Source organism: Symphodus melops (genome assembly GCF_947650265.1).
Source record: "Symphodus melops genome assembly, chromosome: 10".
NCBI lineage: Eukaryota > Metazoa > Chordata > Actinopteri > Labriformes > Labridae > Symphodus > Symphodus melops.
Genome location: NC_136700.1, coordinates 25,421,340 through 25,437,662, shown reverse-complemented (window position 1 = coordinate 25,437,662; position 16,323 = coordinate 25,421,340). Strand labels below are relative to the sequence as shown.

The 16,323-nt window shown below is 46.0% G+C and overlaps 3 protein-coding genes across 3 annotated transcripts; 2 read left to right on the top strand and 1 right to left on the bottom strand.

The window, feature by feature from the left end:
• Positions 1 to 363: 363 nt before the first annotated feature.
• On the top strand, positions 364 to 5,614 carry LOC306830471 (uncharacterized protein). Its single transcript, XM_079354005.1, has 6 exons — positions 364 to 543; positions 2,776 to 2,816; positions 2,926 to 2,995; positions 3,406 to 3,471; positions 3,548 to 4,488; positions 5,273 to 5,614. Exons 1-6 carry the CDS (start codon positions 498 to 500, stop codon positions 5,339 to 5,341), a joined length of 1,233 nt encoding a protein of 410 aa, XP_079210131.1. The 5' UTR covers positions 364 to 497; the 3' UTR covers positions 5,342 to 5,614.
• Positions 5,615 to 7,666: 2,052 nt separating this feature from the next.
• Positions 7,667 to 11,807, bottom strand: LOC306830470 (inositol-tetrakisphosphate 1-kinase-like). Its single transcript, XM_079354004.1, has 10 exons — positions 11,562 to 11,807; positions 11,288 to 11,312; positions 9,799 to 9,921; positions 9,596 to 9,713; positions 8,970 to 9,071; positions 8,833 to 8,873; positions 8,571 to 8,736; positions 8,365 to 8,432; positions 7,982 to 8,144; positions 7,667 to 7,900 (listed from the first exon to the last, which is right to left on the bottom strand). Exons 1-10 carry the CDS (start codon positions 11,792 to 11,794, stop codon positions 7,752 to 7,754), a joined length of 1,188 nt encoding a protein of 395 aa, XP_079210130.1. The 5' UTR covers positions 11,795 to 11,807; the 3' UTR covers positions 7,667 to 7,751.
• A 393-nt stretch (positions 11,808 to 12,200) lies between these two features.
• Positions 12,201 to 15,732, top strand: psma6l (proteasome 20S subunit alpha 6, like). Its single transcript, XM_079354553.1, has 7 exons — positions 12,201 to 12,529; positions 13,609 to 13,703; positions 14,041 to 14,122; positions 14,268 to 14,423; positions 14,545 to 14,723; positions 14,963 to 15,057; positions 15,239 to 15,732. Exons 1-7 carry the CDS (start codon positions 12,454 to 12,456, stop codon positions 15,294 to 15,296), a joined length of 741 nt encoding a protein of 246 aa, XP_079210679.1. The 5' UTR covers positions 12,201 to 12,453; the 3' UTR covers positions 15,297 to 15,732.
• Positions 15,733 to 16,323: the final 591 nt, after the last annotated feature.

Below are 16,323 nucleotides of genomic sequence, written 5' to 3'. Positions count from 1 at the left end.
AAAGAAAGCAACTGTAAAAACAAAAACACGAGCGGTTAGAGAAAATCAATGTGAGTGGAGATACACGCTTTAATAAAGAGACAGAAAGGAATAACAGCAGTAAGAGCCACACAATGAATCTGAGGGTAAAGTCAAGGAATAGTGTAGATTAACACTAACAAAATAATAGTAAACAACATTTATTATTATTTTATTATTATTAACATATCAAAGATTGTTTATTGAAGGGATTTTTCTGGATGCATTTAAAAGAGGGGACAGATTCTGCAGCCTCATCTACAGCAGGTAGCAGGACGGTAAGCTGACAATCTCTGGCACCCAACAGGGTCTGATCTGGTCCTGGTCACCTGACACACACACACACACACACGCGCGCGCGCACACACACCCACACACACACACGGTGCCTCGGTTCCAGCTCGCGCCGCGGCTGTGTGAAAAGAGCCAGCCCGTCATTTCAAGGTTATCTGCAGCAGGAGCGTCTCTTTTCGGATCCTATGGGATACCTGGTCGCCGCAGTGTTTCTCTGGGCTGCAGTCGGAGGTGAGTGTGTTTCTGTCGTTCATTGGGGAGACTGTCGGAGCTCAGTGTGACATGACGGTACAAAATGCGAGTGATGGCACAGCCTCATCTCTCACACTCTCCTGCTTCAGCTGATGCCATGTTTTATTCCTTTGAGCCACCGTCTTTAGGTGAAAACATACCAAAGTGCATGCATTAAAACAGGAGTGAACTGAATATGTGCAGGGCTTTAGACTAATAGGCTCAACGAGAGCAGCGTTACATCATTTATGATTCGCCCACCTTGTTCCCTTCCTGAGCTGAAGATGCTGCTCTCACACCGGATGGGATTTTAAACAGGCGCCCATTTACTCAACACAAACTTACAACTGTCTCATTTTACAGCTAAATGAGAATTAGAAAAAATAAATAAATAGGCTCACAGGTGAGCGGAAACAGGAGGCGACATGCGCGTGATCTCTTTAAGGTGACGTCCGCGTGCCACTTTTAGCGCATGTGGGTTATTTCAATGTAGAGTGTGAGATTGAGAGGAAATCTTCCACCCACACAGACAGAGCTTTTATCCGTCTGCAGGAGTGTCGAGCAGCGGGAGGATCCACATGGAGCTTTAAAATGTTAAAGGCTGAAACGACAGAAACATTAAAGGTGACATGTGATTATATATTCAGTGCTTTTGAACATTTATTTAGGTAGCCTAAGTTACTGACCCACACAATTTGAAATAAACCCATCCAGTCCTTTGTTTGTGGTCTGCATAAGTCTTACAACACAGAGGGAAAAGCTCTGTCGCAAATGTGCTCTCCTTGTGACGTCACAGTGGGATTCAAGAAAAGAAAAATCTCCCCTCCCCTGGTGTCTCCACCCCCCCCCCCAGCCTGGAGAAAAACTTGTGTGCAGGTCCACCATTATTATTCACTACAGAGGAGTGAGGAGTCTACTGGCAAACTGGACACACACACACACACACACACACACACACACACACATCAAAACGGACCGTTTTCTACAGGGTCACAAACCTCCTCTGCTGCTTGATTCATATTTGGATCCAAACACAGCACAGACGTTTTATTCAGATGAGTTCTGAAATGCACACGAACGCACGCTCAAGTCGGAGCAGTCACTTGGAAACTCTTTGATTCGGTGCTTCATCATCGTCCCATGTGGCGCAAAATATGTTTTGTTATTGTAAAAATGTCTTTTTTATAAATTCATGTATTACACATCAACTTTTTTTTTGCTAAAATTTGAACCATAACAGTGACTGTCAACTGTCTGAACTGATGTCACGTAAACACACTGCAGTCAGAAGGACGACCCTGATGATGACGACATCTTTTTGAATGTATGCTCAGCCTTTGAGACGAAAACAGGCGAGGCAAAAGCTGTGCGCAATTTCTGCAAGAAGACGGGGACCTGCACAAATCGCAGGAGCGACATGATGCAGCGTTTAATCGACAGCACGATGAGAAGCTCCAATCAGCTCCTCTCGTGGAGAGAACAAAAAACTAAATCTGATTTTTTAAATGGTCAGAGAATGGTATGGTGAGTTTGGTGAAGTGATGAAGTCTGAAGGACGGCCTCCTACCTGACAGGCAGGTCCTTCCAGCACTCTACGTACAGCAGGTAGCGAACATGTGTTTGGACCAGAGAGAACCCGCAGCGAGAACATGCAGACTCCACGCAGAGCGGCTCCTGTCAGGCCTAACCACTGCACCAGCATGCAGAATCTTTTCTATATGGAGAATTTAAACACTTTTGACTTCATCAACATCACTAATTCATTCTCATACACAAAGACTTTCAGCACCAAACTCAGTAAGAGGAACGTTTGGCGTCTGCAGGCCCAACATGGATGCTGATCTATTTGGACTTTTAGCAGCTTGTTAGTTTCAGTGCCTCCCTGTGAGAAGAAGGCCCAGATGGCTCTGTTCAGTGTGCCTTTAATGAATTACTGGCTGGCGTTGATCCGTGACTGATTTAGCCCAGGTGGGAAACTACCTGTGAGCTAAAGCCCTCTGGAGAGAGAGAGAGAGAGAGAGAGAGAGGTTTAAGCTTCTTTGCTGTGTCGCTTTATCACGGTGCTTACCTTAATGAGGAAGCGGCTCAGCACATGCCAGCGCATGACAAACCACTTCTACACAAACTAGTTCAACCCTGCTGCACTGTGAAATATTTGTGTTTCAGACATGAGTGTTCCCATCCTCCCTCACTTTTGTGTGTGTGTGTGTGTGTGTGTGTGTGTGTTTTCAGTGGGAAGCCGGCCGGTTACCTCACCCCTCGATGATGCAAAGGTCAGAAAGACGTGCCTTTCATTTCCCTCATCACTCAGTAAATGACAAATCTTCAACCGTGTGTGTGTGTGTGTGTGTGTGTGTGTGTGTTTTATGACTTTGTCTTCAGGTGGAATGTATTATCCAGGAGACGCTGAATGACGACGGCTCACATCACGAGTGCGGCCCGCGGCTCGCAGGTGACACGTCTGGACGTTGTTTTCTAAAAATCTGAATGTTGAGACAGAGAATTATTCTGCATCTTTGTGAGCGGCTTCTACAAACCGAAGCCCAGGAGGGACATTTTATGAGCACATTTTAAATATCTTTGAATTATCACAGAATCAGCGTCAGCTTCAAGACGCTGTGGTTAAGGCAGCGGTGGACAGAAACAAAGTCAACATGCGTATCTGTTCTTTATTTGAGTCTTATATTCAGCGCTAACGTTTTAGCCCACAACATCTGAGAAATGTTCTGATTGCTCTACCTCGACATCGTGCAACTCTTTTAAAGACACAGACAGTTTAGAGATGGCACGTGTGTTTCATAAAAAGTTGAAGGCATCTTTCACGACTGGATTTGAAGTTTGTTTTTTGTTGGTTTTCGGCAGAGGAACTGGACGAGGTGCAGAGACATCAGGGTCTGCTCAGAGAGCTGCAGAAGCTCGCTGGTGATGGTAAGCTGAGGAAAGACGGGTCATGCTCGGATGAATTTTAACATCACACGGTGCTGACTCCTGGAATCTGTTACAGAGAGAGAAGTAGAACATGACGACGAGTACGACCTGGCTGAAGACGAGGGCGACTTCGAGGGTGGAGATGAGGAAGGGGAGGAGGAGGAGGAGGAGGAGGGAGACGTGACCGACCTGGCACAAAAGAAAGAAGATGACACCAAGGAGAAGATGAAGGCGGATAAACCGAGCGAAGACGCGGGGCGGGACACCGAAGAGGAGAGAGCCAAGGAGCTGGAGGAGCTGCTCGCCGAAGAGATCACGAAGAAAGGAAAGGAGGAAAGGAACGATGAAGAGCTGAAAGAACTGCTGAAAGAGCTGAAGAAGAAACGGTACGAGGCGGTGAAGGAGAGGGAGAGCCACAAAGGCACTGAAACAGAGCAGAAGGATGAGATGAAGATTAAGGAGGACAAAGAGAAGGAGGCAGAAAGAACGGCGGACTTGGAGAAGCAGAGGATGGAGGAGAGGAGGAAGAGCGAGGTGGAGCTGATGGTGGAGAAGGAGAAGGTGGAGAAGGAGCTGAATGAGCTGCTCAAAGAGCAGGACAGCAAAAGCCAGCCAGAGCAGGAGAGGAAGAAGAAGGAGAAACAGGAGGAGCTGGAAGAACTCGTCAGGAAGATGAAACAGGTGCAGGCGGCGGAGCAGGAGACGCAGGATGTGAAGAAAGACGACAGCGCGGGAAACAGGACGGCGGAGGAGACCAGCAAGAAGAAGACGGGAGAAGAAGAGAAGGAGGCGGGGCAGAAAACCGAGAAGGACGTCAAGACGAAGGAGGACGCCGGGGAGGTGAAGCAGCCGCAGCAGAAGAGAGTGATGGAGAAGGCGAGCGACGAAGCCACGCGGCAGTTCGAGCGGGAGAGGCTCAAGGATGAGGACGAGGAGGACGAGGACGAATACGTCAGAGAGGACGGGCAGGACGAGGAGGACGGTGAGCAGGGAGAAGCTGACGAAGACGAAGGAGAGGTAAGTCGCGTGTTTGTCGAGTATTCGATTCTGAGCAGAGCTGCTGCAGAACCAGTCCAGATAACGGACCCTTCAGGACTGTGTCGAACTTTAGGACGCGACGGGTTAAATATGACGGGATACAAAGTGATGTGATTCTGTAAAACATGATACAGGACGATGTCAAAAGTCAAAGTCTGTCAAAATAAATTAAAAAAAGTTTCACTCAGAAAGCGGGACACATAAAGGCGTCCTGTTGTCTTTCCCTTTGATGATGACACACTTATTTTCAAAGACTCAAAGACACTTTACATACAAGGTAAATGGATAAAAAAACAATATACAATAAATAAATAATGAACATTTCTAGTGATTTGTTGTGTGTTTGTGAACAGCAGGGGGCGCTGAGGTCGATATGATCCCTTTAAATGTTGCAGGTGTGGAAGCACCTGGAAGGGCGTCAGGTGTTCCAGGTGAATGGGAAGCAGTAGGAAACGATTGTTTGCGTTATCGAGATTAAAAGAAGAAGTGATTCCCGACCTGAGTGAGACCTTAACGGAGCTGTTTGTCCAGTTTTTGTGATTTGTTTATGATTTCATCTTAATTCGGGGTTTTTTTAGACAAACAGCCACTTGACTGTCTCGTAGCTGACTCCATCTTACAGCCCGCTCAAACACGATCAGGCTTCAGTCTGAGCTGAACCAAAGCTGCCACGCCTCCTGTTCTTTTTCGTTTTTTATGCGCGCGCGTGAGCTGAATGTTCAATCTGGAGTTTCTGTTAAAATATTTGTTTTTCCTCCCACAGGAGCTGCTGGAGATCGAAGCAGAGCTGCGCAAAGTCGCCGCAGAGCTGAGGGAGCTTCGCAGGGGATGAGACACACACACACACACACACGCACACACACACACACACACACACACGCACACACCGCTGTCAGACAAAACCCTCTGTTGCATTCACACATTCAGCTCACACACATTTACCAGCCTTTAAATCCCTTCAGCACTCAGAGAAATGTCTTCAGTAGAAACTTTAGTAAAAACCTGCACACTTCCCGCCCGGAGAAAGATTTCACCTTTTCCACGATGCTCACCTGAAGCCACCTGAGTGTGGAGGGAAAGGAGAAGCATTTTTCCAGGGTATTTTTTTGGGTTAAAGTTGAGTGGCGTCCGTGCGCACACACACGTGAGTCCGGCTTGTTTGGGTCCCTGTGAGTGTCGTCACTGTTTGTGACGTAGACAGCTGATTGTACTCGTCGTCATGGATTGTAAAGCATCCAGCATCAGTGCTTCTTTACTCTGCAGGTACAAACACTGAAGGTGTATTCTTCACAGATTCTCTGCTAGAATTAAACGTGTGTTTCATTGTGTATTTTGTGCAATAACTGATAACTGTGTGTAGGCGGTTTCCTGCTGACTGTTACGATACGATACGTCCTTCTGATATCTCTCCACAGGAGTCTTTGTTTACTCTTTGACGTAGAGTAGAAACAAACGATTGTGTTTCATTTGGCTCACGCACTGTTATATCCAGACTGTTTGAGAAGAACCAGGGTGACACGGCAAAAACCGACGACCACACGCCGCACGTGACAGATGTTGAGGGATGTCTTTACGCGTGCGGTGACGACAGGGTGTGATGTGCTTAGAGCTTAAAGGTCTAAAAGTGTCACTCCGGGTTCTCAGCGAGCTTTGCACTCTTTATCTCAACAAGCCAAGGAGGAGTCGAGAGGAGAGCGAGACACTAAAGCCATTCTGCCGTCTTTTTTCCCCGTAACGTCGATTAATCGTCGGTGTTGTTACGTCACACTTTTCATGGCTGTCGTGTCATTTTTGTAAATGTAGAGCTATCACGGTCTGTAAGCCAAGGTCATTGGAAATTTTAAGCAACAGCGCCCCCAAGAGGACACTGAGTAGAAATGCAAGCAATGCAGGGTAAACAGGGTTACAAATGGAGGCCAATTTTTTAATGCAATAACACGATAAAGACTACAGCACATGTGAATGCACTCGTTAGCCAAATACTGTATAACTTTATGTATTTTAACATGTAATCAACAAGCATCTTATTGTACTCTGAACAGGTGTAGTCTCTTTTTTCTACACAGCCAAGATTTACCAAACTACGCTGGCGGTATATCCAGTCAGCTGATGTAAACAGGAAGTAATAATCAGTCACCACAGAGGAGCTCATTATATTCTGAAGCTTTGTTAAATATAAAAACAGAGAAAGAACTGTTTCTTTTTTTTTTAGAAGTGTGAAAAATGTGTTTCTGACAAACCAGCAAGAACGATGCTGAAAATGTCCGCGTTCGTGGGACGGGGGCGGTGGTGAAATAACGGGCACAGAGGACATTTTCAAACAGGAAAACAACATCATTTGTTATATTACTGACCAATCAGAGTGCTGTCTTTTGTGCCTGCTGTATCTTCTTCTACGCTTCCTGTTAATCAATAAACTGAAACTCTATCAAAGCGTTACGTGTCGCCTGCTTGGTTTGTCTCTGAGGTCGAGTCCACGCGGCGGCTTGTATTTGTTTTAAAGCGAAGGTTTTCTCTTCTCCTCGTCAGTTCACCCTCCTCATCCTCTTCTTCCCCCACACAGTCTGCAGACAGTCTCCGGACTGATCCCCTCACCCTCAACGCCGCCGTCTATTCATATCAAGGAATTCTTCCTTTTTCGTCTTTTTGAAATGTTTTTGCTTCTTAGTTTTCACTTTTCTTCACTATGAAAAAAAGGAACAAACATTTAGGTGCAACATGTGGGAGCTTTTTATTTATACCACACGGATAAAACACAGGAAGATGTACAAAAGCCAGTCCATAACATATTACCCACATTTATAAATACATGTAATACCTCCATTTCGTACCAGTTCCATCATTTTACACAGATTCAGACAGAGAAAAATGACTTCTCTCTGATATTCACTGGTACGTTTAAGTGAGCAATTACAAAATAAACTCTGTCAGCACATTGCATTATATTGGGGGAAGTTGGCGTCTACCAAAGGTGCAATATTTTTAAGGATGTTTTGGGGCTCTCTTCAGGCGACAGACTTCGACATGTTCGTCCTAAAACGTTCCAACAAAGACAACCCCCCCCCCTTGTGCGTAGATGTACCTCGCCTCTCGGGCCGATGGCGGCTGGGATCGTCACAACGCTTCACAACCCCAAACAAGATGAGCGGTATAGATAATGCACTGCGCATGATTGGAACGTTTTTAAGAGAACTTCCCACAGAGAACGTGATATACGGATAATCCTCAGAGCGGTTCTAGAATCAGCTCGCTGTGGTCGAGGCTGGAGGTGGCAGAAGATGCGTCGACTCAGGAGAGTCGGTAACTTGAGGACCGGTGGAGGTTTGTTCATCCAACACCGACTGGATGAGGCTGAGCAGAGAGGAGAAGAACTGCGGCACTCCTTCGTAGCCTGACGGAGAGAAGACGGGGATCAGAACATCACTCTGTGTGTGTGTGTGTGTGTGTGTGTGTGTGTGTGTAAGTACAGTACCTGGGAAGATGTTGATGTCGATGACGGTGAGGGTGTGTGTGCGTATGTTGATGATGACGTCCACGCCGAACAGGGCCATGCCGAGCTGAACGCGGAGCTCTCTGACCAGGGCGGCCACGGCCTCCGAGCTGGGGGGGGGCAGGCACGGCATCTGCTCGTCCAGCTTCAAGGACGAGGACGGAGGTGTGTTTAAAGCCCTTTTTTAACATGTGATCTTTGTAAGACAACATTTCTTCACGTATTTAAAAACAGTAACACATTAAGCCTGTTTTTTGAACAGTAGGGAAGAAGTTAAACGCTTACCTTAAACGATCCTTCTCCGATTATTCAAGCAGTTTTAGCACTTTGGGGAGGGGGTCATATTAACATGTTACTGCACTTACTTCTGTAAGGTCAGAGCTGGACTCTGGTTTGGACACCTGATGGCTGTTGAAGAAGATCGTCTCTCTGTCTGGAGGTAAAGAGAAATCACAGTTTGGGTGAATGTCGGGGAAAATAGAGTCAAATAAAATAAGGCGGCATAACAGAGGACAACGCAGGGCGAGACAGGAAGTGAAAAGACGAGACAGGAAGGGGACTTCTGACTGACCACATGGACCGGAGGGGAAGTTCTTGAGTGAGGGTCTCTCTACGCAGAAGTGTCTGTCTCCAACCACAAACACCTTGTGCAGGACTGCTCCATGGTTGATGAAGCTCTGGAGCACACAGGGAGGACGCACATCAGCCAGACTGCCTGCGCTGAAGATCAGCGACATCTGCAACACACACACACACACACACACACACACACACACACACATGAAGGTACCTAAAGAGCCGCACCACGAGCAGAAGTGAAACAAACCTCTCACCTCATGGGAAAGGGATCCATGTGCCACTTTGGTTTTACAAACTGGACAACAGAGAAGAAGAGGTGAGGGTTTCTTTAAAGCTCCTGGGAGGAACGTATCACTGAAGGATGAGAGCTAAACGACGGAGGAGAACTGACTGAGAGGAAAGCTCAGGCCTTTGGTCGTCACAGCCTGCTGAATGGACGGCAGGTCGCTGAGGCTGTGGATCTCGAGGTGAGGAGGACTGCAGATACGCCAGTCTGTTGGGACAGAACAGAGAAAAGACTGGAAACGAACACAGGGAGCAAAATCAATCATCCATCCGTTATGATGATCTTCAGAGTCAGGGTCACTCGGGTTCAATTGACGCTATTCATTTGTATAGCGTCGATTCATAACAAGAATGAGGGAATCTAATCTATAAATATTCTATATCTATTCACCACCGTGCAGCTCAGAGTATCAATCGATATTTAAGTGTCGAGCACCGATTCATATCAAAAGTAATCTGAAGACACTTTAAGATAAAGAGCAGATGCAGACTGTTCTCTGTGCTGGAGGCGCTGCTTGTGAACAGGCAGGGCGGGCACCTGCTTGGGACCCCGTCCCAGGAGGGGGCCCCTCGACTGCTGCAGCAGCCCTAAATGTGCACAGCTTGTGACAGCACTCGCTCGTGCATGCTCATTTACTGTGAGAACCAAAGAGGGGCCATGAAAGTCAACAAAGAAAGACGGAGAGGAATTAAAACAAACTATAACATGCAGTTCAGTTCATGTCAGTTTACCTCGGAGAGAATTGCGCAGCTTGCTCATGATCTGATAGGAGGCAAAGCGGTCTAGAAGCAGAGTCATTGCAGGAAGGGGGTCCAGGAGAACTGTCGTGGGATGAGCTGACACATAAGTCTGTAAAAAGACAGAAGGAGGGATGACTTCCACTCGTGTGTCCTGTGCTGGTGGGATGTCGGGCACAGGCAGAACGCAGCGGTACCTGGAAGTTGGTCAGGAGCTGCTGCGATGTGCTGCTATACTCAGCCTCCACGATGACGTCCGACAGCTTGTGGACGATGACGTCGAAGGGTCCCTGAGGCGCCAGCGGCTGAGTGAGGTCAATCTGACAAAGGGAGAAAAAATCAATTCACACCCATGTTGAGGATCGTGCAGTACAACAATACTCATCCAAGCATGGGTAACATTTGGTAAATATAGACACTGCAGTATACTGGCAGGATATAAATTCAAGCTTCAAATCGTCAACAAATGTTGATGCTCAGAATACAAAATATTCTGCATGAAGGGATTTTAGTCTGTTTTAAATCCCTCCTGAACCCTCACAGACGTTTAAGAAGAACACAACAAAGGCCATCGCTACGATGTGCTTTTATTTTGAAGCAGACATCAGGAAGATGGATGTTATGAGCTGCAGCAACTGAACTCCTCTCAGATGTGTGGAAATAAAACCAGTCGACTTGAAGCTTCAGTGTCGCCTACTGAGATTTAAACACATTTAGTTTCAGTTAGTTTTAATTGAAAAAAAAATCTTTGAGATTTAAATCCTCTCGTCCTTTTTGCATGCATTGACGTGTAAAAAGTAACTTTTACTAAAACTACATTTTAAACAAGTGACTTTTTACCAGAGTACATTTCTACTTAAATACAATCTTAATAAAGTAACAGTACTTTAACATGAGTTCATTAGTACTCTCCACTGAGTAAGACTTTAACAAGAAACATTTTTCTGTTTGCCATTCTCGATATTTAGAGCCGCAGCTTCCTGTGACATGTGACCATGCGGTTCAGACCGATATTACAGCATGAAGTCTGATTATCTTTCAGTTTATTGTAATTTGAACATAACTGATATTTGTGCGAACTTCTTATGATGTAACGTGAAGTGAAATTTGTGTTGATCTGTGTCCACAGAAAGGGTTTTCCCTGCACTGATCTTTACATGCTGTGAAACATGGCTGCAGCCTTCGCTCTCTGAGTTCGAGGAGGGAGCTGCAGGTGGCTGTGACATGGATCACCTGTCGTGGACATCTGAACATGACACACATGCACCGAGCTTGTTCCACTCATGGATGTCTCCTGACTTCTAACCAAACACTTCCTGCATAACCATATGCACTGTATGTCCTGTCACTGTATGTCCTGTCGCTGTATGTCCTGTCACTGTATGTCCTGTCACTGTATGTCCTGTCACTGTATGTCCTGTCGCTGTATGTCCTGTCACTGTATGTCCTGTCACTGTATGCCCTATCACTGTATGTCCTGTTGTCCCACATGTATGTCCTGTTGTCCCACATGTATGTCCTGTTGTCCCACATGTATCTCCCTGTGCCTGTGTTCACCCTCTGTCGGCGCGCTGCCCTTAAAACTGTACACTGTGGAAAAGAATTTCCCCTCGGGGACAACAAAATAAAAAGTCTAAAAGTCTAATGTCTTTTATCAGAACTTCAAGTGAATGCAAACACACATACCTCCACCACTTCCACCGCGTGCTCCCTGCAGGAGAAACAGAACATGTTTATCTATCAAAGCCGATTATTTCACAGACAATGAGTAAGGCTGCACACAGTCACCTGTAATAACAGGTGTTAAAAGTCACTGTTACATCATCCTTCACTGTGGGAATGTGTAAGTTAAAATGCACTAAATACTAAACAAGGGCCCCTGTAACACACACACACACACACACACACACACACACACACACAAAGAAATAGCCAGTAACTGATTAAGACAACAACTTACGCACAGAATTCTCGAAACGCGTCCAGGTTCATCCTCGTGCGTTTCTTCTGGCTGAGACAGAAGCCCACCCTGCGGCCTGACATGAGGCTGTGAGTGTGGGGGCCACCAGCAGCCGAATGACACCAGAGCCACTCAGTCAGAGCACAGAGGGCTGTGTGAGTGTGGGGGCCACCAGCAGCCGAATGACACCAGAGCCACTCAGTCAGAGCAGTCTGTGCCTCCCTGCCCTCCATCCAACCCTCCTCCTCCTCCCTCACTGTCCTCACTCCTCCACAGCTTTTGATCACTTTTCGGCTACAGGTGGGGAGAGAGAGGGGGGGGGGGGTCACTCGACTTCCTTGTTGCTTTTTTTTTTTTTTTTTTTTTTTAGGCTCATACGCCAACCCCTTTCTTGTTTCTTAAAAGTGGTTGTTTGGCAAATATCGTCATAGTCTTATTTTTTTTTTCAATATTCATGTGTTAAAGATAAAACAAACGTTTATTTCAACTGACTTATAAAAGTTAAAGGTAGTAGGTTAAACCACACAACATTTACAATACCCACCACCTAAATAACACTCAAACCACAAAAAAAAAAAAAAAAAAAAAAAAAAGGAAAAAGGAAAGGAACATGTTAAATATTCAAAAGGTTCCTTGTTGCCGCCTCCGTCCAATAAAACAGGGAGAGGGAGGCCGCGCGCTCGGCTGCGCATCAGCCAACAACGAAAGAGAAAGTAAAAAAGAACCTTTCAGGGAAGTGACTCCATTATTACACTGCATGTCGTCTAACAGCGGCCTTTATCTCTCTGACTAGGTGACAACATCATCTCCAAGATTAAGGATCACCTAGAAGAAGAGACGTGAAGTCACCTTTTACCTGAAGTTCACCTGAGGTCACGAGCGGAGCCGAACTATGTCGCGCGGGTCAAACGCAGGTTTCGACCGACACATCACCATCTTCTCCCCGGAGGGCCGCCTCTACCAAGTCGGTAAGAGACACACAGGGTCGCTCATGAACAGGCGGGTATGTGTTAGACTGGCTGCTGGAGCGCACTGTCTCTAACACAGAATCAATCAATCAATCAATCAATCAATCAATCATTTCTGCAACAACAAGAGAACAAGCAGGTCCAGTGCAACATATGTTACTGTAGTCTAATGATGTTGCTAAAGTGGTTAGCTTTTGGATTGAATGCTGTTTGCATTACACCTGAAGTTCAGAACACTTCAGCCTTATTGAACTCCTAAGAGTGGAGTCCCTGCATGACTGAAAGGTTCAAGTAGCAGTTGGTCATGATCATTCAGGTCAATGTAACTTTATTTGTAATTGACCATGTGATGCATTGCACCAGTTGTCTTTCGGCCAGTGGTGTCCAAACTTATTTTCTTGCGGGCCAAAATTGTCGCGTTAGAATCGCTCACGGGCCACAGGGTTTTATTTTGTTTTTTTAAATATTGGAAGGAACTTTTTGTATTTTGACCTCTTCAAAAAATAATGTAAATACACAATAACTAACTGCAGTGGGGAAACTGTTGTGTTCTAATTTTTTTGGAAAGAATAGTCAGGCTTTTATAGGTCTCCCTCGCTAACATGAAAAAGAAAAAGAACAAATTATGCCATCGGATGAGGCCTGGGGCCAAAATCTTCTGATTCTTCGATTTGAAGTCAAGGGCCACAAATGGCCCCCGGGCCGCACTTTGGACTCCCCTGCTTTAGGCTAATTTACATCTGCAGTCAACAAAACTACATTAATAAAAACATACATCACTCAGCAAGTAACAAATAACAATATATATAGCACATGAAATGTCCCCTGCAGACACACACACACACACACACACCTTGTCAGCCCCATGAGGACGTTAGTGGGATGAAAAATGATGAGGGAAAATGCCTGATAATTATTTAAAATAACTTTTAAACTACCAAACGACTCACAGGTTTTTTATATTTATATAAAAGTACTCTATTGAAACTTCCATCAGAAACTTTAGCTCCATGTTTTGAGTGTTTCCTTTGTTTTGTACGTTGTGTTCAGTGTTGATGTGAAATGTCTGTATCTTGCAGAGTATGCCTTCAAAGCCATCTCCCAGAGTGGGCTGACGTCTGTGGGCGTCCGGGGTTTAGACACTGTCGTGGTGGTCACGCAAAAGAAGATACCTGTAAGATAATGACACACACACACACACACACACACACACACACACACACACACACACACACTCAAACCTTCGCTCAGATGATCTCAAGCGAAACAGTGAAGCCCCGCAGGAGTCCGGACTCCTCAGCACGCTCTCACATTTCCACGCCTGAGAACTCTTCACCGCTGTCATCCTGCGTCCCTCCCGTACACTCTCCTCATGTTCTGCGTTCATGTTGTACGTCTGTGAAGCCGCTAGCGAAGCTTTGCGCGACTTCTATTTCAAAAACAAGTCCTCCCTTCTCTGACTCTGGCGCTGAGGGTTCATGTGCTGACCTGGATGTGACCCTCCTTTGCAGGACAAGCTGCTGGACTCTTCAACCGTGACCAACATGTTCAAACTCACCCCTCGCATCGGCTGTGTGATGACCGGGCATAACGGTATTTATCAGCACGCACACACGCACCGTAGCGTGTGTCGTTCTCCTGACACAAATAATGAACTTTTCTGTTTGTTGATGATTTTGATACGACACCGTTGTAAAGCTCCGCTCTCCTCCTCCTCCTCCTCCTCCGCTCGTTGCAGCGGACAGTCGTTCTCAGGTTCACCGCGCTCGGGTGGAAGCCGGCGAATGGAAGTACAAGTTTGGTTATGACATCACGGTGGACTCGTTGTGTCGCAGGCTGGCTGATATCTCCCAGGTCTACACGCAGAACGCAGAGATGAGGCCCCTCGGCTGCTGTGAGTCGGCCTCTTTTCACATCCTCCTCTCGAATTCAAAGTTTGAGCACATCGGGTCGCTCCGAGCCGTTCTGCCCCGTCTCCTCTCAGAGCCGCTTCTTTATCTCTGCTCTCTCTGCAGGTATGATGATGGTGGCCATAGACCCCCAGCTGGGTCCTGTCCTGTATAAATGTGACCCCGCCGGTTACTTCTGTGGCTTCAGAGCGACGTCAGTGGGGGCCAAACAAACGGAGGCTAACAGCTACCTGGAGAAGAAACTGAAGAAGAAGCCTGAGCTGACCCATGACCGGACCGTACAGGTTGGAGCTCGGCTCATTCTTTAAAAAAATAATTTTATCTGCCTGGTTGAAAGTGAAGGCCTTCACCTTCACGTCATTATTCATCATCAGTATAAAGTTGTTTTAATGGGGGGGTCATTTCAGCCCCGTATCCACCGAGCATCTTTTGCTGTTTGGCGCTCTTTTCCAAATGTGTGACCCACCTTGAACAGGAAGAACAGTTACTGACCAGAGTCGCTCTTTTCTGTCCGTCTCTGCAGTTGGCCATCTCGTGTCTGTCCTCGGTCCTGTCCCTGGACTTCAAGGCCAGTGAGCTGGAGGTCGGGCTGGTCACAAAGGAGAGCTCAAAGTTCAGGTAACATTTATTGAGGAGTCGGCTGCAGACATGACATTTATCTTTATGTTGTGTTTGAATCATTTCAGTTTGATCTGATCTCGGATCATTTTCTCTCTTGTTCTGTTTCATTCGAATCTCCTCGCTGTGACTCCCATGATGACCTTCTCTTCCCTCGCACCCGTCTGTCTTCCTCCTGCAGGACGCTGTCAGAGGCGGAGATAGAAGTTCACCTGGTCGCCATCGCAGAGCGGGAGTAAAGGTTCCCTCACAAACTCAACTCAGAGCTTCAGTTTTTTCATTTCACGTCTTTTAAAAACAGCCAAAAGTAAAAGAAAGGTTTCACATGTTCATCCTGCAACCAATCAATGAAAAGATTCACAAAAGAGGGTTTTTATTGGGCAGCTGAAGTCACCTGTTGACTTGTTTTCACTGTCAGTCGTGAAATCAGTCGCGATCAGCTAAATTGTTATTTCAAGTATTGATTTCCCCAACCGGTGCATCAGATTCAAGTTCGGTGCTTCTCAAAGTGGACAAAAGTTTATTTTAGAGATCAAAGATGAAGAACGTCTCCCGAGGGTCTGAATTCATACGACATGTTTTTAAAAACACCAACCAGGAAGAAGCAATAAATAAAATCATCCCGACTCATTTTCAGACTTTCATGAATAGAATTGAATAAAAAATATAACAAAAGTCTTTTCTGATTTTCTTTTTTTTTTTTTTAACTGAGGGGAGCATTTCCTCTTCTGTCACTAAAGACAAAAAACTTCCGCTTAAAGTACCCTACTCTGTATCCAATCAGCAACACTCCCCTGATGAAGCAGCAGATGGCGCCAGAGAGACAGTAACGTGGGCTGCAGCAGGCCTCACTCCTCGGACCCTCTCACGACAGATCTCTGCTGCACCGTCCTTCAAAGACTTCAACATAACGCACTCATTTAAAGACAACATATTCCTTTATTGATCCTCAGAGGGACAAAAGAAGAAGAGCGTGCACGTGAGGGTGAATAACAAAAGAATAGGCACATCGAGGCACAGTTTACAATATGAAATAGTATGAATTAAATAAACTGTAAACTAGAATCCAAACAGGACAGCACGTTAAAGTGACCACGTTGAAATCAGGAGACAAAATTAAGCAAAAGGCTAAATATGAAAACAAGCAGGTAATGAGAGACAGTTTTTAACTTTAATCTTTGAACATTTCTTCCCACCAAAACGAAGTCCTCAATCACGTCGTTCCCGTTTACTGCGCCGGTTTCTCCTGATTAATGACTTGTGTGT